A 22,811-nucleotide genomic window follows, 5' to 3' on the forward strand; every position below is an offset into this window, starting at 1 on the left:
TAATTTCTCTTTGTAGGACAAATTTGTTTCAGGTATAGCGAGTGAACCAAAACAGGATGGTGCTGGGATCCCAGACGGGGGTCGCCTCGCTGCTGTGAAGAAGGCAGTGAGAGAGAGGATGCAGCCGGGAGAGCGTGCTGAGGCCGTGGGCTCTGCGGTGCCGAAGGAAGTTGATCATATAATGTTTGACGCTGGATCTTTTAGAATCGAAAGTCCCGTTAAATCGTTCTCAGGTTAGTTTTTCTGCTGAGACTGCTTAAGAAAAGTATTTGGGTTGGATGGGAGCTTGTACAGCAGGTGAAAAAATTTTCACAGGAAGTGATATAAGCTGTCTGTGATTTCTGGAAAATAGATGACATCCTCACCCCCAAACACTTGCAGATTTCATTTGATGGATGGGATTAGATTACTTGAAGTGACAAATCTCCTGAAGTTGCTTTTCTGTGTTTGCTAAGTGACTTCACTTCTGTTATTAGCCCCTAACCCCATGGTCCTGGGAGAAAGGTCACAGGTCCCAAGAGGGAAGGGAGATGATGAGGAGTGAGGTGATTTCCTTCAGGTTGGTGCCAGGCTGGATGAGAATTTCAGATGCAAAGGAAGCTTAGGCACCAAACCATCACACTTCTCTGGCTGTGCTTAAAAAATGATGCTTATGGAAGTTGGGTTTGGTTTTATTTTCATTTGTATCAAAACTTTTGCCCAGAACTTTTGAAACAGTAAATGTGCTAATTTCAAAATATTCCAAGGAAATCAGCTGAGGTAGACCCCGGTTGTGGTAGACCTATTAAAAATCAACAACAGGGGCTGGGCCTTCCTGGTGGCATAGTGGCTGGGCTTCTGCACTATGCTTCGGTGGCCCAGGGTTTGCAGGTTTGAAACCTGGGCACGGACCTACACACTGTTCATCAAGCCATGCTGCAGTGGTATCCCATATACAAAATGGAGGAAGATTGCCACAGATGTTGGCTCAGCGGCCATCTTCCTCACCAAAAAAAGAAAAAAAAAAAAAAATCAACAGCAGATACTAATCCATGTTGGATATAAGTAGCATTTTACATTAGACCAAACTATTTGGGATCCTTCATTGTTTGTGAAGACTCAGAATTAGAGAAATTCCCTAAAGTTTTATTAGTTCTCCTCCTTTTCAACACACATCGTCAAACCTTTCTTCCAAATGACCAATTTTTCTTCCCTAATGCCTACTCCTACCTACTTTGTTGTGATTGTCATGCATTAGGAAAGGGCTCTTGCGTTTCTGTTATAATATAGCGTGTGATAGTTCTGCCTCCTCTCTTCTGCTGCTCTGTGGTGCTCTTCTGGCTGGTGCCTAACGCAAAATGAACATCACCTTGGCCGGACATTTCATGTTCCCCAGCTGGGTTCTTCATTGAGATTCTTTTGGGCACCTTTAATGTTACAAGAATGAGATTTGCTTGGAGAAGTCCCTTTTTATGCTGAAATAAAGGATGAGAATTTTGAAAAACTGTTATAGCATAAGATGACCTATATTTTTGTCTTAGCATTTGATATATGGAACTTCTCATATCTTTCAAAGCTTTGTCCATTTCTAATAACCCTTGACTGTGAGAATATTTAAAAAGTTAAAAATTCTTTTTTTTCAGCAGTATTTGATAATAAAAATCTCATGACTGAATGCCATCTTCTTGATTCAGTAAGTTTTCCAACTTAATCTGAAAAGTTCTTTTATATTCTAGACTTGTTTTATAAAATGAATATTACTCAGTTTTTAATTGAAATGCAGTTTAAAATTTACATCTTATTTTTTTACTCTGAAATCCATTTGTTATTCATTTTTATCAAAATGGGAACAAAATTTCGTGTTTACATACTTTAAAATATAGTTTGTTTTAGTATTAAGCTCTGAAGGTGTATTTCCTTATGTGACTCATGTGTCAAATGTGCTGTGACAAGTCGGTTGAGTACATGAATATCGAACATGTGGCCCGGGTTATGCAGGTGTTTCTAAGTGATGCAGGAAAGTGTAAGGCAAGGTTTCCACCCATCTGAAGCATGTGCTTGGGGACACGATGTCTAGCCTAGCTTCAGGTGTCACTGGCTGTTTTCGTTCTAATTTGCTTAGATTACTCTAATTATGTTCCATTTTATTTGGAAGCCCCCAGCCTTTACTTTTGGTGACCTCTTGCCTCTAACTCCAGCTCCAGCATCAGCCCTCTGGGCAGCCTTCCCGTGGACGCTCTCGTCTCTCCCGTGTTGCCTCATGTCCAGGCACAGCTGCACACGTTTAATCTCTTATGAGGAGAGGGATATGAATGTGTTATGTTCCTAAAGCATGTTGTAACTTCAGGGCTCCATTTCCCTGATCCACCCTGGGCCTGTCTCAGGCAGAGCGTCTGCCTCGTGTTCAGGGCCACTGGCACGGGCACGATGCAGCAGTGCTCTCTTGCCCACTGAGTGTTTGCTGCCCTGGCTTTCTGCCCTTCCACGTGGTTGTAGTTCAGCGATCTGGGGTAGACCTGTGCCAGGTCATTTTAATGTGTAGCCCGGCTGAAACTCTGGTGTACAGCCTTACCTTGAAATTTTCCAGGGCAATTGCTAAAATGGCTCAGGGAATGGCCTTGGTTTGTTGATCTTTGATTTCAGAATGTAAACAATTCATTATGGCAAGTGTGGGATCAAACAGCAGCAGCTGTTGTTAACCTCATGAAGCCTGGCCAATGCTTGGCTTCCTGAAGCCACCAGTTCCTTCAGGACCTCTGTTATCTTGGCTTTCATTGGCTCTCAAAGATGCCTTCTTGGTTTTCAGGCTTCTGGGTGGCCTGGTGTCTCCGGGGCAGAAAGAAGTGTGTTACTGTGACCCACACTCTGGTCCTTCTTGGTTCCAGCTGCCTTTAATCGCAGGCTGAGACCAGAGGGTCAGGCATTTCGGCATAAGGCCCATTTATAGAAACTTGACTTCATCTTGTTCCTAGAGCTGAACTCAGAATGGTAGGTTCTGATAATATATGATCTTATAAGTAAATCTGGAAGCTAATGAATCACAATATTCTGTTTTTCATATATTAGTAATATGATTACAAGTACTTCACAGTTATCTATACATTATCTTGCTGATAAATCTTAGTACCTTATAATTTACTCTCCTTGTGAATTCTTTTCTACTTCTGTATATATTAGAATTTTGATTTTTTGATATATTTTTTGTTGGTCCCCCCTGTCCATTTCACACCCAAATTATGACTTGCTCCATGGCATCATTTGAGCCTGAACTGGGGCTTGAGGGGGAACAGAGGAAAGGATCCCACAGGATCCGACTAGTAAAAGGCATATTAAGTGCGGCTCTATGGGTTAGGATTTGTGGACTCTACATAAGTGGCTTAAGATGTGGCCTCAGTTTTATTCATTCTGCATGTGCTGCTGAGTCTATTTACATGTTAGTCACCCTTTCAATGAAAAAAGCTATAGTTTTGACATTATATCTGCTAGAAAGTAGCATAATCATTATGTTAATAATTTTATTAGGTACAAAAATGTTATGTTATTAATTAATCCACTATTAACTTGCAATGTTGCAGACTAAGTTGGTGAAACTTGAATGTTACTTTAGTGACTTCTCTGACTTTGTTCTCTAGCCACGCCCGGGGTGCAGTGATCCCTTCACGCAGGTGGAGAAGTGACAGGACCACGCCAGGCACGCTTCCTTTGGTGGGGGCTTAAGTGCCTTTTCACCTCGAATGCCTCCTAATGTAAATCAACCAGAAGAACTGTGAATTAGTAAAAGCAAAACATTTTTGTCATAATCTCCATGCTGCAGTGTATTCTTCGAATACTGAAAAGTTAAAGAATATGGATTCATGTTCATGTATATAGTGTTATGTAACATCTTAATTGTTAATATTTACTATCATGTGTTTTAGATATGACACTGTTTTTCAGGGGAAGTGGGGATATTTTTTACTTTATGCAGAATAAAAAATGCACTGTGCCTAGCCTCTCTTGTTTAAAATGTTTTAAGCTTAGGGCCGGCCCCATGGCCGAGGGGTTAAGTTCGTGCACTACTCTGCGGTGGCCCAGGGTTTCACTCGTTTGGACATGGCACCGCTCATCAAGCCACGCTGAGGTGGTGTCCCATGTGCCACAACTAGAAGGACCACAACTAAAAATATACAACTATGTAACAGGGGGATTTGGGGAGAAAGAGCAAAAGAAGAAAAAAACATTGGCAACTGAGATAACTGTTGACAATCTTTAAAAAAAAAAAACAAAACTTTAAGCTAAGTATATTCACAGCTTATGAACATTCTTCAGTTTAATCAAAATATGTTAAACTTTGACAGGAATATTTACATCCTTTCATACGCTATTCTTAGTTTGAACTCTTAAATTTGCTGGTGTTGAGCAGCTTTGCAGGCTGCATTTCCCAGGTGTACTGCGTTTCTTTAGATGAGCTATCTGGATTCTGAACTCAGTTTACATGCTGCTGTTTCAAATGGTCAAATTATTAGAGGTGCCCATTAAAGTTTTGCCTTTTTCCTTTGACATAACTGACAACCTTTGAAGGAAATGCCTTCTTCCTCTGAAGAGAATTATATCAATCACGATGGGTTTGAAATGTTCTTTTATAAGACTCACCTATGAGATTGTAGAAGGCAGGACCGTCAGAATAACGGAGCACCAAGAAGACTCGGAGTAGCTGAAGCTTGTGATCAGACCTGGGTCCAGTTGTTTGTGTCAGCAAATGGGCTGAGGGTTGGAGGTGTTGACCAAACAAGCAGGAACTTGATGGATAACCCCTCAAGATTAGGGGTTTGCAAACAAGAAAAGAAAACGCATCCACTTCTGTTGTCAAAGGAAGGTGTGTTCGGCTTGTAGGGGAGACGGTGTTTATTATCAAGTCCATGTGAGCAGTTGGGAGGCTGTGTGAGGAATGTTCCCAGAATGCCTAGTCTTACCCGAGATTAAGGTAGCTTTTAATCACTAAGTTTGTCAATGAATAATTCAAGCAAGACGTGCAGAACAAAGAAATATATATAGAAGTTAGGGTTTACTAAGGGTGCAGAGCCAGGAACATGTAAAAGAGGTGAGTACAAAGTAACAATATGCAACATAAGATAATATTTGCCCTCGAGGATAAAGTAGATGAGAGTAAGACAGAGTCTGTAAGCAAGGTTTTTCTCTGTGGTAGGTTTAATAAGATCTACTACTGAATCGTTCAGAAAGCTTTTGGCTGTTAAGTAGCAGTAAAGTGAACTCAAACTGGCTTAACAATAAGTCATCAGGATGATTCGAGGCACTTAAGTATCAACAGCTCAGTGATGGCATCAAGGTCCACATTCGGTTCGCAGTTCACTTGGTCACCCTCGGTGTCGGCTTCTCCAAGGCGGGGTCCTTTCAGGGTCATAAGATGGCTGTGGGTGGTCAGCAGAGCTTTGCCTTTCCCTTTGGTTGGGCCAACTGATGCCACTTGCCCATCTGCAGATCAATAGGAGTCAGTAGGGGATAGGAAACGGGGAATAAATGGGAAGGCAGCCATCAGTGTCTCCTACAACTAGAAAGAGTGTTCCTGGGCTATTGGACTCTAGAATCATGAGGCATGAGAAAACTCTTTAAAGACCAAATGGAAGGAAACTGCTTGAGTAGAACAAGAGCCTTTCCAAAATCAAAAAGAAAGGGCATTTCCATTTATTGAAGACCTACTACATGACGACCCCTTTGCAAACAATATTTAGCAACCACAGTAACCCTACAAAAGATGTACTATACTGCCCATTTTATAGACAAAGGAACCGAGGCTCAGAGGAGTTATTTTGTGTAAACATAGTTCCCTCTTTTCTCCAAAGCTTATGTTCTTCCATTTAACCATAGGAGAAGGGCGGTCCAGACCAGATGTTAGGTTAAGGGATTTATGTACTTTTTACACTGTACTGTGATGCGCCGCCCAATCCCTCTGAAGGACTGAGGAATGAACTCCTCTAGTCATCGGAAGCGCAGACAGCCCGCAGTCAGTTATCATCCCATGTGAGAACGGCCTCAGGTGAAGACAGACCCTTCACCCACGTTTCCGCCCTGTTTCCCAGGTGGCCGGTACTTGTTGACTAGAGTTCAGCTATAAGGACCTGTCCCCCTCTTGACTACTCTAAAGGATCATCCCAGCTTCAGCTCCCCTGTAGGGTGGGCTGAGGCATCCACGCCCCATGTCCTCCTCTGCCCAATCCTGTACCATCTTGTCCCTATAGCAGTTGATCACAAGAGCGCTCCCTCATAAACCACTTGCATTCTGATCTCTTTGCTTCCCGGGGAAACCAGCCTGTGACGATGAGCAATTTAAAGTACTTGAGAAGATGGTATTGTAGAGACAATAATAGATACAATAATATTTTGGTTTTCTATAAAATGAAGTCGTGTGACCACAACCTAGTTTTGAAATTTTATTATTCTTTGGGCTTGCTGGGAGAAAGGAAGGGCAGAAAGGCATAGTTAAGAATGTTGACAATGGGAACTATTAAACTTTTGAATCTGATATACGTTTAATTAAGAAATGATTTTTTTTCCCCTCTACAAATTTAGAGATTTCATAAAAACCAAGAAAACCTATGGGGAGATAGTCTCATGTCGGTCTCCAATACTGATTTGAAAGCAGTGAAGTATAGTTTAGAGACAAAATAGGATTTAAAAGGAGTCAAAAGAAATAGAATGCTAACAGTAATTGCCTATGGGTCAAGGGTCATCTATGGGTAAACTCTTTCTGCTTTTCTCATCTCCTGAATATATTTTATTTCCTGAAGTAAGAAAATGGGAGAATGATTTCCTTGTGGCATCTCCTGTTTTTTATGAAACCCAGAAAGAGAGAGGTTAATTTTGGGATAGTATTTACTTCTATTTCTTGTCTTAAAAAATATTTTAGGAAGTATAGAAAGCTTTGGGAGACTCCAACACCGTATTAATATTGCTACATATTTCTTTTTCCATTGTGCATTATTGAAAATCAATGCACATATGATTAAATGACATATGAAGACAGGTAACTCTTACAGTATTTAGTAAATGGATGATTTACAAGTAGGACATTGATGAATAGAGGTAAAACTTTTCACTCATAGTGTACATAAACCCTTTAAATGTGCAAAGTTTACATTCAATTTCATTTTTTTAAAAAGCATCTGCCCCTTTAAGATTATATCATAGTGTGCAAAGCACTGGTGAAATTTATGTCACCAGAAATTCACAGTTTGCTGACTTCTCTGAGATTTCTCTTCCGATGATTGTACTGCAATAAGTGAGCATCTCTGACTGCAACCTTGAAGTGGTGAGCTTCAACCAGCACTTGTATCTGAAATGGCACATACGCAGAACTGTTAGAAATGCCCACTAATTTCAAAACCAGTCTGCCTGAGCTCAGGATGCCCGATGTTCCATCTTTAAGATCATTTGTGGAACTGACTAAAGTGCAGAAAGAGTAACTTTACAGCAAAAATCAACTCTAGATTATTTAAAGATTTACACAAAAGAAAATGATAAAATTGTTAGAAAAAATATATAGTTGAAGCCATAAAGGAAAACATTAATAAAAACATAAAGTTTACATTAAAACAAAGTTTTTTTATGGTCTAAAACAAATAAAAGTAAAAAATAAACACAAAAGTAGGACATCCTTAATAGAGTGGCAAATGTCATGAAGCTCTGTAATAACCAGTTTGGGCAAGAGCAGGGAAAACACACTCTTCCAGGAGCTCGTGGATGTGTTAATCCTCACATCCTTCAGAAGGAGCACTTTGGCAATGTCTTCTCTACATTTTAAACATGTCTATTCTTTGAATAAAATTGTTCTTCTAGGGAGCAAAGATTTATAAGGATAGTTATTACAGTATTTCAGTAAAATAAATAAATTAACCTTCCCAGGTTTTATTTGTTTGGAATTTTCCATATTCCGAATTTTCATCAATAGAGTACCGGTTGAATTATCACATATATAAACAATGACATACCATTGGGTAACAATGTTCAGGAGGAAAAGACGTCCACCAGATATAGAATAGGGTCCCTCCGCTCCCTGCCCTCGAGGAGCTTACAGTCGAGCTGTTTTTTTGTCCACTCTACAGCCAACCACGGCCCAACAGGGAGGGCCTAGGAAATATTTCTTGAAGCAGCACTTAAAAACAGAAAGTGTGCTGTGTGTCGTAGACAATACTGGAAAGATATTCACCAAGTTGCAACTTTTGTGAGGATGGTGGAAGGGATGAAGGATGGAGGACTTTTTAGCCACTTTGAAAATGTATAATTTTTTTCATAAAACAGGCATGTATTCATTTTAGAATTAAAAAAAAGATTTTAGTTTTGACTGCCGTGCCAACTATGTTGATTTAAGGAAGCGAGTTTTAGTCCAACTGCACCGTAAAGACTTTCTGCCTTTTTTTATTAAGGATGATATTTTTCTCATTTCCAGAAGAGCTTAAACTCAGAGTGGTGGCCGCAAGCACGACAGCCACTCCTGGCCCTGTTCCAGCCTGCAGTGCCTGGTCCCCTGGGATGGGGAGGAGATGTCCTAGTTAGGTGTCTCAGGAGAGCTGATGAAAATTCATTTCAAGTGCATTGTGGTTTCGAGCGAGTCCCATGAGCAACAGACATTTTCAATATCTCATAGTAGCAATAACTTACTTTGGTTTACCACTTTCAAATGGGAAAACTGCCTGTCTTTCTTCCTTTTCCCAGATTTTATCCAGCTTTGTAATGCAAACAATGACTCTCCTGTTGTTCTCACTGAAGCGCGGGTTAAAGTGGAAGGCGACATCATGCCCTCTCTTGAAATCTCAACCAAGCCTGTTTTAAACCAAAGACCAGAGTTAGTAAAATGATTCAAGCTGTGCATTTGTATCAAGTGAAGAACATGCAATTTTCTAAAAAGCAACTCATTGTATAAATACAGGATGATTTTCTAAACAGAAAACACACTGGACGTACATTAGGCCAAGGACTGGATGTAACACAGAAGCATCTCAAAGGAAGCAAGACAACGTGCTGAGTTTTTTGCCTCGTTGTCTTGGTCACGTCATTCTAGTCAGCTGTCATTCCCTCTTTACTGCCTCTACCCATGAAAGCTCCTCAAGGTTTTCTCACAGAGGTTTAGGGCCACTTTGAGGGCACTTTATGCTTTACTTTGCAGAGAATAACGGTTACCTCCTTCCTGTCCTGCCAGCCTGCTTTTAATACCTATTAACGGCAAACTGGTCACACAAATAAGAGCTTTCAAATACTTGGCTTCCTAATAGTTAACCAAAAGCCGAGTCCTGACACAGCCAGAACTAGACAACGTCGTTAAAGTTCAGTATTCTGATGCTAAGTTGTAAAGTCGTGACAATAAATGTGATAAACATTCCATGATGTGAGGTGGAACTAACAAAAGTGCTGCTTGGCTTTTTGACCCAAGTTCTTGTACTTGGATGTCAAGGCAAACACAAGTCCTGGCTGTCGAAGCACTAACTCTTTCCCTCAGTGTCTCAGCGAACCCCATAGAGCACTGACATCAGAATCAGCAGGTGCTCTGGTTTTAAAGCAACGTCTGCACTCTAGACCTTTTAACAATGATTCTCTGTATATTTTGATTCACCCAGTAATGGACACATACACCACACTGTATCTTCCAATGATTAAATTCACAGGGAAAGGACGAAGAGAGCCAAATGGCAATAGAATTTGTATTTCACTGAATATCCAATGCCTATATTTCCTCTGCAATGAAAAGCAAGATACTGTCATCTCTACCGCCTTCAGTGTTCTTTTTTTCATGTAATTCCTCACATAGAATTTGCAGGACCAAGCAATAGCTTTTTCAGTTTAGACCACCTTAACCACTTGCTTCACTGCTGACCCTCGAACTTTAGACAACAGGATTCCGCTGCCAGTTGCGAAGAGTTCCCAATCCCACCTGGTTCACCTTTGCCATGCCTTGGCTCAGCGACTTTATAACATTTCAAAATACCTTACAGTTGGCCCAAAGATGCTCTAAGGCAAAGTGGCCTGCAGGAAGCTCAGGGCCCCTCAGCACCCAGCCCTCATCCTGTCATCCACTCCCACCGCCTTCAAGAGATTACCTCCGACTCCCCCAGGACTGCATCAGTATCTGATCTTCCAGCCAAGGAAGCCCTTGCATCCATAACATATATTTCAGATATTTTATCTTCACATACTTAAGAGTCATGGAGGAATTAGTTGTTACAACATTCTTCCCAAAGAGGTGAGAACTATGGTTAATTGTCACGATTAAGCTACGATGAGCTAACAGACTCATCTAAGGCCCCTGTGTGCAGAAAACCAAAGCAGGCGGGGGTGAAACACCTCAACACCCTGAATCACCTTCTCAGCACCCCTGGTGGTCCCTGATTCCTCAACACTCCCTGGCGGTGCCATCGCTGACAGCCAGCACACGGGCCCAGCCCACCGAGTGGCCAGTGGCCCCCTTCCTGCCTCCCAGCTACTCTCCACTTTTCTTCAAAAACATCAGCTCTGAGACATAGGCCTCAGAGTTTACCTAGAAAGATGGGTGTTATTCATGTATCAGCCAACACTGGAAAACGTTTAAAAAATAAGTTTATTATTTTGCAAAAATAAGTTAACTAAATGGTTGACACAAGAAGAGGTGCCTTGCCCACGCAGGCACATGGACAGCACTTCAGGCACCTAGATAATTCAGCTGCAGAAGGAGGTCCGTCCAGTCAGGGCATATTCTTCACTACAGCTTGGGTAGGGCTGTACGTGTGAAGGAGGGGTTCAACTAAAGTAGCACCAGATTGTATCAGTTTTAAAACTTGTATTAAGCTCTGTGCAGAATCCCCCTTAAAGACAGAGGGTTTCCAGCCTGTGTCTGACAGCACCCAGAAACCTCGGAGGCACAGGCTCATCTGAGGGCCTCAAGGGTTCATGTCCCTCTTCAACAGCCCCACACTGCTCTCGGGGCTAGCATACGGAAGAAAACACTGTCGAGTCCAGGGTTATTTTTAAAACTCCCATTACTACCACAGCAAGCACAGGACTGGAGAGAGCAGCTGAGCAGAGGGGGAAGAAGGAAATGCAGATGACTGTGGGACTGACAATCATCCCATGAGATTCCTGTTGAGGGAAAACAGGCAGGAAAGGGGCCAGGCTCAAGGCCGCTTGGCCAGAAACAGAGGAATAGGCTTAAAATCCACGTTTACTGGACTCTCAAACCAGCGCTCTCTCTCGACACTCCTCGGGCTCTGGCACCTGGAGGCTGAAACCCTGTGGAAGAGCACAAAGCCCAGAGCAAGGCCAGACACACAACCAATTTAAAAGTAATTCTGAAAACCTGAGACTAATCCGTAAAACATCTTCTATGCTTCCCCATCCCACCCTGATTCTTTGAACATGAAAGTTCCCCATGACTGAGGAAATTTCTCTGCCTCTCAGACAGGCACAGGACTCCTTATTGTTCTGATTTCTACACACCTCTGACTATATGTTCATACACCCAGACTGCGAGCCTGAAGTTAATTTAGTTCAACGAGATTTAAGACATAAGGAAAACTACTGTAGCTGCCAGTTTGCGGCTACAGACAAAGCTGGGTGGCGGGCAGGATGCCAAGAGCCCAGCATGGCCCTCTGCCAGCACCATTCCCCTCCTGCACGCATGCAGCAGATGCTGGCTGGCTGGGCCATCACTAGACACAGTGAAGGACGGGACCACTGGGGGAAAAGACACCATCATTCTCCTAGAAGGCATCTCGCCTGTTTACAAATCCCAGTTCCGTCACTCATAAGTTGAGCGACCCCACGATCTCTCTGCCTCAGTTCCTTCACCTGTGAAATGGACATAATATCTATCAAGCAATGTCATTGCGAGGACCCCATTAGAGATCGTGCCTGAAGAGCCAACACAGAGCACCGGGCAGAGCACGCGGCTCCTCCCCAATCTCCATGACAAGCAGGAAGGTGGCCAACGCCCTTATTTCCTCCCAGAAGACTTTGTGACTCCCCAACCACCCACTGCCTTGAAGAGCATGCGAATCCCGGTTTTGGAGAGCGTGCCACCCTGGCTACCAATGAATCAGACACATCAGCCTGCACGGGGGAAAGAAAACCAGAGCTTAAAGCAGGGCTTCTCAAATGCTGGTGCTTCCTGAAAATCACAGGGAGTGGCTATTTAAACTGGATACCTGGGCCTTGCCCTCAGGATATTCTTACGCAGGGGTATGTCTGCAGAACGATGACATGGGGGATGGAGGGCTTGGCTGCACAGGAGGAGAAAGTCTCAAAGACGGCTCCTGGAGGCAGTCAAGCTGAGCCGTGTTGTCCCTCCTCCACACACTCCTAGGGCCCTGGGCACCTGTGTGCTACTCAGGGCTGACACAACACCAGAAGTAGCTGAAATCCATCAAGCACGAAGTGGACAAAGGTCCTAAGATCAAAGTAACCTCAGGGATTCCCTCCTGCAGGAAGCAAACCCCGAAGGAGCCAGAATCCCAATGGCTAATACTCGGCATCCTCTGAAGAGCACGCAGACCGAGCCCGTGCTTTACCTGTGAGCACAGACACCAGAGGAACTTCTCTAGCTGGACCTTCACATACTTTGGGGCGGACAAACCCACAGTCGCCTCCAAACAGGCACGCAGCCAAGAGCTAAAAGTGTTTTCCCTATTATGTATGAAGATGTGAACTGAGCTAAGGTCCTTGGCAGCACGGCCCCGACAAAATCGTGCAGCTCTCGTCTGTCCTGACTCCCAAGGCAGAGGAGGGAGAGAAGCCTCACAGAGTCAAGGGCAGCCCTCAGTACCACACACCTGCCTCGGAAGCAAGGGTACAACCTCTCCAGTTTCCACGTGAGAGAGACAAGGGTCAGTGTGTTTCAGAGCAGGCAGGGCTCGAGAGTATTAGATCCAGCACAACTTATCAAAAGGGAAGATTCTGACACATGCTCCAAGACGAATCACCCTTGAAGACATAATGCTAAGTGACATGAGCCAGACACAGAAGGACAAACACTGTATGATGCCACTTATAAAGGACCCTAGAGTTGTCAAATTCATAGAGACAGAAAGTAGAATGAATGGTGGTTGCCAGGGGCTGGGGGAGAGATGCTGGGGACTCAGCAGTGAATGGGGACAGAGTTCCGGTTCTGCAGATGGACACTGCACAGCAGTGTGAATGTGCTCAATGCCACAGAATTGTACACTTAAAAATGGTTAAGATGATAAATTTTGCTACATATATTTTACCAGAATTCTTTTGAAAAAACACACCTTAGACCAGCTTTTTGCCTGGCTTCCAGGAAGGAAAAGGAAAAGAACATGAAAGCAAGAGACCAGGCTGCGCAGAGCGCATCAGGGGCAGCCCCCTGTGGAGCCTCGGAGCCTTAAGCCCAGCGTGCTCCACCTGAAACTTGAGGCCCTGTTTCCCCTCTGGACTTGGTGCTTCTCCAGGAAAGCCTTCTAGTGGCCTTTGGGCTCTGACCACTAAGACCTTAGCTTTACATCAGCCCCCAAAAGCTCAAAGAGAAGTGGCAGAATTTGGCACAGTGGGCAAATTACAGGGGGAGAAACAGAAGAGGAGAGAGGCAGCAGTTTGGGTTTCTAGATTCTTCACTCCATCCACTCCTGAAGAACCAGAGGCCCAGCCAAATTCCTCAGGCTCCCACTTGTCTGTGAGGCTGCCCTGAGCCCACCTCACCTCAACTTGCATTTAGGAAATTTCCTTTTTTGGGAATTTGCCTCTTCTCCACACCCACCAGTTACAGGGTATGTGGGTGTATTGAGAAAGAAATTTCCCAAAAAAGGAAAAGTGACTTCCAAAGGTTAGTCCCATCTCAGAGCCTCCTGGAAGAGAAAGGCAACAGTCAGCCCTTGGAGCCACACTAGGCCTGAAGGCCCCAGACCTAGCAGAAGTCCCCAGGCAGAAAGGCCTCTCGAAGCAGCCCTTGCAGCAGGCACCACCCCAGGGACTGCAGTCCTGCTCCTCCTCCAGGGCCTTCTGACAACCACCTTGACCCTCGCTCAGTCCCAGCCAGGCCGGTGGGTGGTGGGGCAGCCCTGCAAAGACAACCTTCCCCACTCTGCTCTCTGGAACCCTCTGGAGGTCACTCTCCCTTCAGCTGAGGAACCACTAAGAGATGCAACATGTGACGCACCTAACCTCTCTTCCAGAAGCATCCCAGGTCCCACCTTCACCCCACAATGAACGCAGAAATTCTGCAGCAATGCATTTACAAAGTTGAGTAGTTCAATTCAACAAATACTTACTAGGTTTGTGCCACCCAAGCCCAGCCCAGACAACGCAGAGAAATACCAAGAACTATCAGAGGGCCCAACAATGAAAAGAAGTCACAAACTAGTTAGTAAGACAACATTTAAACAAATAAAATGAAAACAAATAGTAACATTGTACAAAAGTCAAGCAACAATTTGAAACAGATTATAACTAAGCGTTAAGGGAACAGCCCAGCCACAAAATCTTACAATTTATTACTGCAGTAGATCAGCTCAAGAGGGATGAGTGGGTTGGGAAGGGGGAGGGCTGGAGCTAAGCTTGTCACCAGAGGTAGGATCAGCAGTAGCTACAGACTGCTCAGAGCTGCTGCCCTCGGAGACCAAACCCAAGATGGGGCCATTATATAGGCATGGTGGTCTGAGCATGCCAAGGGACGTGAGTGGTACCTACATGCTCCCTGGGTAAAAGCACACATAAGCAGTTCTGCTAGCCCTGTGGTCACCCGGATGTGCAGGGACAGCCCAGAGAAACCCCTCCATGCCAGGAATAGGCCCACCCCCATTCCACACCAGGCACTTAGCACACCAGCCAACAGGCTAACCCTGCCCCATCACCCACCTCTCTCCCAGAAATCTGACGGTGAATCCTTCCACACCTGTTAAGAACGGGCGATAGCAAGTCAAACATATTTTAATTTTTAAAAATAAAAATAATTTAAGCCACTGACCAGATCACGCAGGGTTCTCAGCCTTGGCACTGCTGTCATTTGGGGCTGGATCTTTCTGGGTTGTGAGTAGCTGTCCTGTGCATTGCAGCATGTTTAAGAGCGTCCCTGGCCTCGACCCACTAGGTGTCAGTAGCAACCCCCTCCACCACTGTGCAGTTGTGAAAACCAAAGAGGACGCCAGACATTAGCAGGTGGCCCTGGGAGGCACAACATCCCCAGTTGAGGATCATGTTTCTACTTCTGGGCACTCAAAGAGAAATCCTCCAGCATGGCTGGAATTCAGTTCACACACAAGCCTGCCTGAAAAGTTCTCCTGCTCCGGGTCTCAGGACTCTGCTGGCCAGGCCAAGGCGGGAGTCTAGGCTTTAGGAGAGCTGACCGCGGGGTTGGAGCTCCAGGATTCTGGACTGTGCTCATCCAGGGAGTGGCCATGAAGAACAAGGCCTGATGCCGAGCACTGGCGCGGCAAAGGCCCCTCCAGTCCCTGCAAGAAGGAGCCTGCCCACAAGCACTACAGCAATGGCCATTAACACTGGCCACTGGGCAGCTGGTATCTGACTGCCTCCTTCACCTAGCCTCTCTTCAAGTGCAGCCCAGATGCTTCCTTGCAACTTTCCTCACAGGACCTTCCTAGCACAAGAGGGAAAACCCTCACATGCCTGAAACGCTGTTTTAAAGGTATTTCAATGCAACTGCCACTGTTTCTTTCACTCAAAGAAATAATGCCACTTCCTTCCCTGCAGGTTCAGGGTATCTGCACCGCCCAATTTGGGCAGATTAGTACTAACTGGCTCACCAATTCAGTCTCTTCAGCTCCAAAGTCATCTCCCAGAAAGGGGGACTCCCAAAACTCTCAATCCTAGGCATCCCCCACCAATGTGCTCTCTGCAGTCCCAGTTTTTCCTAGGACTTCTTTCTCTTCCCACGTCGCTGGCACAGTCCCACCTCTGCTCTAGCAGCACATGAAATAATACCCAACCAACACTCAGGTTGCTGGGAGACCACGGTGTACTGCAAGTGTCCCTACTCACAGCTCAGCAGCCTCCATCATTTTGGAGTGGCTCTCGGATGCAGCATGTGCCGACACAAAGGCGTCCCCAAGAGCGACCATCTTTGTGCTTGTGCAACTGAGCTGAAGGGAATAATGGATTGCGCTGGACTCCAGTTAGACCTAGAGAAAGATTTCCTAACCAGAATAATCAGTCTCCAAGGATAAGTCCAAGCAACTCTGTTTTTCGGAATGGTTCATGGCTCAGCCCAGCCTGGATGCAATCCAGTCAACTTGGGGGCCCCTTCTCTATTGTAAGTCTCTGTGGGACTTCAGAATGGGTCAGCCAGGCACAGGGAGGACAAAGGAAACCTCAAGGTTCATAGGAGCCCAGCTCCCACCCCAAGACTACTGCTCACATGACGGATGGCCAAGTGGGGAGAATACAGAGAGGCAGCGCTGGGTCTGCCTCCAGGCCTGCTTCCTCCCCGAAAGGAACTGAGGGTCCAAGCACAGCAGTTGCCTGCTCCCACCTCTAGGAATTCTAGCACCCCATAGGCACTCACTTTCAACCCAGTCATCTCAAACTACTCTAGACCACAGGTGTTTCCAGGGCAAAAACTCTCTGTGGCCCATCCATGTTGTAGAAATAGTCTCACCAGGAAGAATGAGGAAGAAAATTCTTTTTAAGAAGGAGCCAATGAGGTGATAGTCGATATAGAACTGAGTATCATACCTACTAATTCCATACCTAGATATCATACCCATTAACTCATCCCAGAAACAAAACAGAGAAAGCAACATATCACAAAGATTAGGACCCAAGTGTGGAAACAACCCAATTATGGCCTACTCACATATGAGCTTTAATAACCCCCCTAAAATCCAGGTGTCCCAATAGTCCACAAGGTCCTTGGAGAGGACAGTCATCTCTGCTCACACTTCCAGAAGTCTGCTCTCAACCCTGCAGCAAAGATATGACGTCGGGGTGGGGGGTGGGGGGGTCAACCTATTTTACACGGTGTGACTATGTTTTTTAGGACAGTCCCAATTGAAAAATGCTGCCCACGTGAATGCACCCACACACACACACACTCAAACAGAACAGGAAAAGGTAATCAAATCTTCCATCTTCAACCCTTTTAAAGCTTGGAATTCAGTCATACTTCAGATTAGTTAGGAGAGACTAATCTCCTTCAGAGAAAAAGTCAGGAGATGAAATGCGGCGGGGTGGGGGGGGAGAAAGAGCCAGAACGTTCCACCTGCTTGGTTTTCAGGTTTGCCTCTGGACCAACAGCAGTAAACACTAGTCCAGCCCAGGATGCAGGAAGCAAACCAAGTAAGCAGCAGGGCAGGAAGGAGCCCGCATGCCACAGCTTAGTGACCACAAGAACACTGACCCCATGACCAGGAGGCCTCTGAAAACCGAATGGGATGAGTGAGACCAATCACAGCAACGGAACTGAGAGGCAGTCCTGGGATTACAGTGCGTGAATGCACGTGTGCTCAACTTCCACACACACGCCCAGAGCCAGCCCCCATCTGCCCACAGGTCCACAGCCTGCTCCACTTCTCTCTGCCTAGGAGCGCTCTGCCGAGTCCACTTCCTATCAGCCTTGAACAGAAGGGCCTTCTTTCCTCACTACTTACTCTCACCCACAACCACTACACATGCCTCAAACTAAAGGTCTGAGTTCTAAGGACCATCTCTACAAGCTGCCACAAGTTCTTAAAAAATTCCAGGCTCCCAAACAGAAGCCCAAGCGAAGAGCACACAGCTGCTGTGCTCAGAGACGACGCAGATGAAGCTGAGTTGAGGGGCATGGCAAAGGCTGGGAGACGGGGAGTGGGCAGAGGAGGACACTCACCATCTCGTCCAAGGCGTAGCGCAAGAGGCCGTGCTTGTAGAGGATAAAGAACCGCCACTGCCATTTCTGCAACGGAGCATAGAGTGAGTGGTTAGGAGGGCTCTGGCTGCGATCTCTGCTTCTTGAGTCCCTGTGTCTGACAAATCTGTATTTACGGAACGCTGGTTCCATAGCTTCCATTGCTAGGGCAGACGGCATGAAAAGAGGGACCCATGGTGAAGAACGGTGATGTGCTAGCTAGGGGAGAGGCCCAAACCACCCACTGCGATTCCACACGAGTTAAGGAGATTTAACGAGACACCTGGTTTATTTTAATTTGCAAGCTCCTCGGGAGAAGAGATGGTGTGTTGGTCACCTTTTTGTATTCTTCATCGACTAACATGTGTCAGTATTTATTTGATGAATTATCTGACATGATATGGGATAACCTGAGAATGCCAGGCACTAATTCCCCACTTCTGAAACAATCTGCTATAAAAGCGTTGTTCCAATGATCCACAGGGAGTGGGAGACAGGGAAAAAGACAGCCGGGCTCCAGTACTCACTGAGGAGGAGCAAACTAACAACAATCAAACCTGAGAAAGAGCAAGAGCAGCAGGAACAACTCCAACGTCCGGGAATGACGAACCGGCAAGGAGTACCCCCTCTACTCCCCACCCAAAGGCCAGCTGCTGGGGGCCAACAGTGGGCCGACAGCACTGACAGCAGAACAACAAGGACCTGAAGATAGACGCCTTCCTTTTGGTGGGGGAAAAACATGTCTAGAACATGAGACTGTTGGTCCCTGAATCCCAAAGATCATTATGAGGATCCATGACCTATTTTCAACATTTCATAAAGCCCAACAAAATTCGTACTTTTCTGGCAATAAGGCCACAAGAACTAAGTAAAATACCATGCTCTGCTTTGGGCCAGAATTATATCATTTATAATAATGATTTTCCCATCAGAAGCTGGAGATGGCAATTCTGTATGACCTAAATATAAAACAGGAAGGGGAACTGCTCCCTAGTTGCTGAAGTCATTGGAACACAGTCACCCCTGTGGTCCTCCCGCCTGGGTGGCAGGAACAGGATACTCAAACGGCCTTGCAAAGAGGACCTGTAGAGGGCTGGTTCTGCCCTTGGTGTCCAGGGAGAGGCCACGTGGACTCTTCTTGAGAAACATTTTCAAGACTCCTACTTGCTGTTTTAAAGTCAAAATCCATTCCAGAAGGAATTCCAAACACCCCAGATACAACGCAGGGTCTGTGGGGCACTGTGGCCCCCACCCCAGAGTGCGGCATTCAGGCTGGGGGCAGCAGAGACCAAGAGGCAGGGCAGAAGCTCTCTGGAGGAGCCAGGGATGGGAAGGAAGCAGAGATGGAGCAATTTAGAGGGTGCAGGTGGCAGCACTTGGAAGCAAGCCCGTGGAAAAGGAAAGCATGTGTTTTAACTGGAGTCAAATCCAAAGGGGCTCCCTGGCAGAGGAACAAACCACTGGTCAGGGACAATGTTGGTTTGACCATCTCACTGCTCCCAGCAGCCTGTGCACAGCAGGGACCTGTCCTGGGCTGGGGTGCCCAGGAGAGATGAGGCAAAAGCAATGCTGGCCCTTGAGGCCCTTAACCCCTCACTAGGCTCATTTGCCGAGCGCCCAGCCTGAAGCACCGGATGGAAGAGGGGAGCTGCAGGAGGCAGGGCCTCGGCCCTGAAGGAACTGGGAACCTAATTAGCATAATACAAACATTTGCCAAACTGCTCTTTTGCCTTTTCCATTTAACTGTTTCTACAGTCAAGAGGACCCATGAAACAGGTGGCACCACATGAGAGCACCTCATTTTGAAGCAAACACCTATGAGCTCATGAAATGGGGGTTCCCTGCTCATCCTGCCATCCCACAACCCACTGTCCAGCTCCCTATCTCCCTCTTCCACTTGGCCAGTTTGCCCTTAGATGGGCCCTTCTCCAGTCCCTCCCACCCTGAGAATTCACTCTGACGCCCTTACCCGAGACCGATGCACTGGGTTGTCAAGGTGAGTCCCATCTGGAGCCAGGAGCAGCCAGCCACCGTAAATGGGTTTTGCCTGGAGGAGTAAAAGGAGAGCAGATCATCAGTGGTCTTGGACCAAAGAGAGAGAGAACAGGTTCAACAGCCAAGTTAATGACAAACACTCTCTGGAAACACAAGTCACCTCTGCTTAGCACACTCCATGCATCTCATGCCCTAGCCACAGGCTGAGTCTCCAAGAGAGATGTCTGACAGCAAGAAACTTGTGGGAGGTCTGCAGCATCTGCTGTGGAGAGGAGAATGCAAAACCCAGTGGAAGTCTGAAAAACTGCAGACTAGAGGAACTCCTAGGAAACAGATGCCTCCTTCAAGCTCCTGTTCGAGCCACCAAGATCAGAAAACAACGGCATTTTCTTCAATAACCATCTGAGTGCCGATGTGTGCCAGGCGAACAACACAGTCAAAAGTCCTCATCCTAATGGCACAAAGCAGGGCCTGGGAGAAGAGAGACCCCTTCAGTGATGGCAGCCAGCGTGGGCCAAACCACTGTTGACTTCCTGGTTGTACGACCCTGGGCTGAAACCCTCTGAGCTTCAGTTCTCCCACTTGAAAGGTGGGGGCGATAACAATTATATCTACACCTCACGAAACTTATGTGAGGACTGATGACACAATGCAAGTAAAACTCAGCACAGGAATGGAAAACAGTGCAGCCACTGTGGAAAAGTCTGGCAGTTCCTCCAAAGGTTAAGTGAAGAATTCCACTCCTTGGTATATACACCCAAGAAAACTAAAAGCAGGTGCTCAAATAAAAACGCAGACGTGAACGTTCATGGCAGTCCTATTAAACAGTCACCAAAGAGTGGAAGTCACCCCAACATCCATCATCAGAGGAAGGGATAAACAAAAGGTGGCCTAGCCACACAACGGAATCTTATGCAGCTATAAAAAGGCACAAAGTACTGACAATGCTAACACATGCATGAACCTGGACATTATGCTAAGTGAGAGTAGACCCAAAAGACCACATGGCGCATGATTCCACTTCTATGAAACATCCAGAACAGGTACATGTACAGAGACAGAAAGCAGACTGATGGGTGCACGACACGGAGGGAGTGGGAAATACGGGGTGACTGCTAACAGGTAAGGGATTTCTTTTCAGAGTAATAAAAATGTTCTGGAATTAGACAGTGGAGATGGTTGTATGACTTTGTGAATATGCTAAAAATTACTCTGTATACTTTAAAAGGGTGAATTTTACAGTCTGTGAATTATATCTCAAAAAAAATCATAGCAGAAAAACACACTGAGCAGTGTCTGGCCTATGAGTTCAATCAATGTTAGCTATGATTATATTTTTTTATATCCAAAGAGTTTCTCCTCCCCCAAGACCATGGCAGTCGGAGCTCAGCGTGAGCTAAAGATCTGGACAGCCACTCTGACTCCACCCCCCTTTTCAGCCAGAGCCAGCTGGAGAGAAAGGGCGGGGAAGGCACAACCAGGCCAATTTGTCCACTGCCCTCTGGAGGGCAGGACACAAATAAAGCCCAAACCCTCTGCCTGCTGTCGACACACACACTGATCTCCGGGTGAGCCTAAGGGCTCCTCTGGAAGTGCTTTTTATTCAATGCTCTCCAAACCAGGAGGCCCTGTCACACCTCTTCAGCTGGCAGCCTGGAATCTGTGGACTCAGAGAGGAAAGGTCATTTGCCAGAGGTCACACACCATCTGCCAAGAAGAACTCTCTTTTCTTGGCTTCTGCAGGTTCCTCAAGGCCCCCCAGGAAAGCAATGGTTTTTCCCTGTGAATGTGAACAGGGCACGTAAGGAGGGGCTTCGGGCAAGGGGCATGGAGAGGCCTGAAGAAAGTGAAAGACTGGCTTTGATGGACACAAGAGTGGGCACTGGCAGGTAACCAGGGGTTAGAGGGACACAACCCAGGAGGGCCATGGGGTATGTGGAATGAAATTCTGCCTGGGAAAGCAGAAGCAAAGAGAGTAGAGGTCTGTTTTCTCAGCAAACACCAGCAGCACCCAGCCATCCCCAGGCAGGTGAGCACGCTCGGCTTCTCTCCCGCACCACTCAGGGATTCACACACTTATCAGACCCCATCAAAGCTTGCACACAGGATGGAGCGGTCAGCACTGGGGCAGGACAACCCCCTGTGTGTATCCTGGGCCAGGTGACTTCCCCACTTTGCCCCTCAGCCTGCAGTTCCGTGACCTGTGAAACCAGGAAGTTGGACGACGAGGTCATGTCTCCTCCATTTCTGTCCAGCTTTTATTGTACATCAGCCTCCCAGTCTCTGGCTGCAGGGCTTTGAGACAGCTTCACATTATCAGCCACATCTGGGCTTTCCCCAAAAGCGGCAGTGGGAGACCCAAGGGCTAGCACAAGTTCCCTCAGAACCCAGTCTTGGTCTCACCCTGGCCCACCACTGGTGTCCTTATTCACTCAACAAACATATACTCAGCTGACTGTGTGCATAGCCCCCATGTGCTGTACAGCAGGGAGCCTGCCAGCACCCACCTCGATTGGCCATGATTTTTTTCTTTTCTTTTTTTTTTTTTTTTGCTGAGGAAGATTAACCCTGAGCTAACATCTGTGCCAGGCTTCCTCCACTTTATATATGGGTCACCGCCATAGCATGGCTGACAACTGGTGTAGGTTCACACCTGGAATCGGAACCCGCAAACCCAGGCCGCTGAAGCCGGCCACACTGAACTTAACCATTATGCCACAGGGCTGGCCCCTGGCCATGACTTCTTTATACAGATCACCCCAAGGGAGACCCTTCCAGGTCGGCAGGTTGTATAGAAACATAGGAAGGCCAGGTCAACACCGGGCATAGGGCCAGAAACACGTGCTCTGGGAGGAGGAGCAGGCTGGGAAGTGGGTATGTTCTATCAAGAGCATTTTCCAAGGCAAACCCACAGTGACTGAAGGCAGACAACAGCTGCCTAGGGCCAGGGGGATGGAAGGATTGGGGAATGACAGCTAAGAGGTACAGGATTTCTTTCCAGGATGATGAAAATGTTCTAAAA

At 46.3% G+C, this 22,811-nt stretch overlaps 2 protein-coding genes across 8 annotated transcripts in view; one reads left to right on the top strand and one right to left on the bottom strand.

Annotated features, from left to right (window-relative positions):
* Positions 1–3,968, top strand: part of LOC138917394 (disks large-associated protein 5-like) — a 39,629-nt gene extending 35,661 nt beyond the window's left edge. For 2 of the 7 annotated variants that reach the window (XM_070233595.1, XM_070233594.1), the window contains 3 exons: positions 17–233; positions 1,626–1,672; positions 3,612–3,968. In XM_070233595.1, coding sequence (XP_070089696.1) covers positions 17–233; positions 1,626–1,672; positions 3,612–3,656 — 309 coding nt within the window. In that variant the 3' untranslated portion in view covers positions 3,657–3,968. Of the gene's footprint in view, positions 1–16; positions 234–1,622; positions 1,673–2,785; positions 2,968–3,611 lie in introns of those variants that run through there. The other 5 variants (XR_011425290.1, XM_070233592.1, XM_070233596.1 and 2 more) reach the window with 5 other exon arrangements.
* Positions 3,969–5,004: 1,036 nt separating this feature from the next.
* The window catches only part of LOC138917601 (uncharacterized), a 101,273-nt gene continuing 83,466 nt past the window's right edge, over positions 5,005–22,811 (bottom strand). Inside the window, exons 3-7 of the mRNA XM_070234700.1 lie at positions 19,764–19,841; positions 17,777–17,842; positions 14,812–14,848; positions 8,635–8,796; positions 5,005–7,309 (exon numbers count right to left, since the gene is read on the bottom strand). Of these exons, the coding sequence (XP_070090801.1) occupies positions 7,293–7,309; positions 8,635–8,796; positions 14,812–14,848; positions 17,777–17,842; positions 19,764–19,841 (360 nt within the window). The 3' untranslated portion in view covers positions 5,005–7,292. The remainder of the gene's footprint in view (positions 7,310–8,634; positions 8,797–14,811; positions 14,849–17,776; positions 17,843–19,763; positions 19,842–22,811) is intronic.

The sequence above is a fragment of the Equus caballus genome, chromosome 14 (genome assembly GCF_041296265.1).
Source record: "Equus caballus isolate H_3958 breed thoroughbred chromosome 14, TB-T2T, whole genome shotgun sequence".
Lineage (NCBI taxonomy): Eukaryota > Metazoa > Chordata > Mammalia > Perissodactyla > Equidae > Equus > Equus caballus.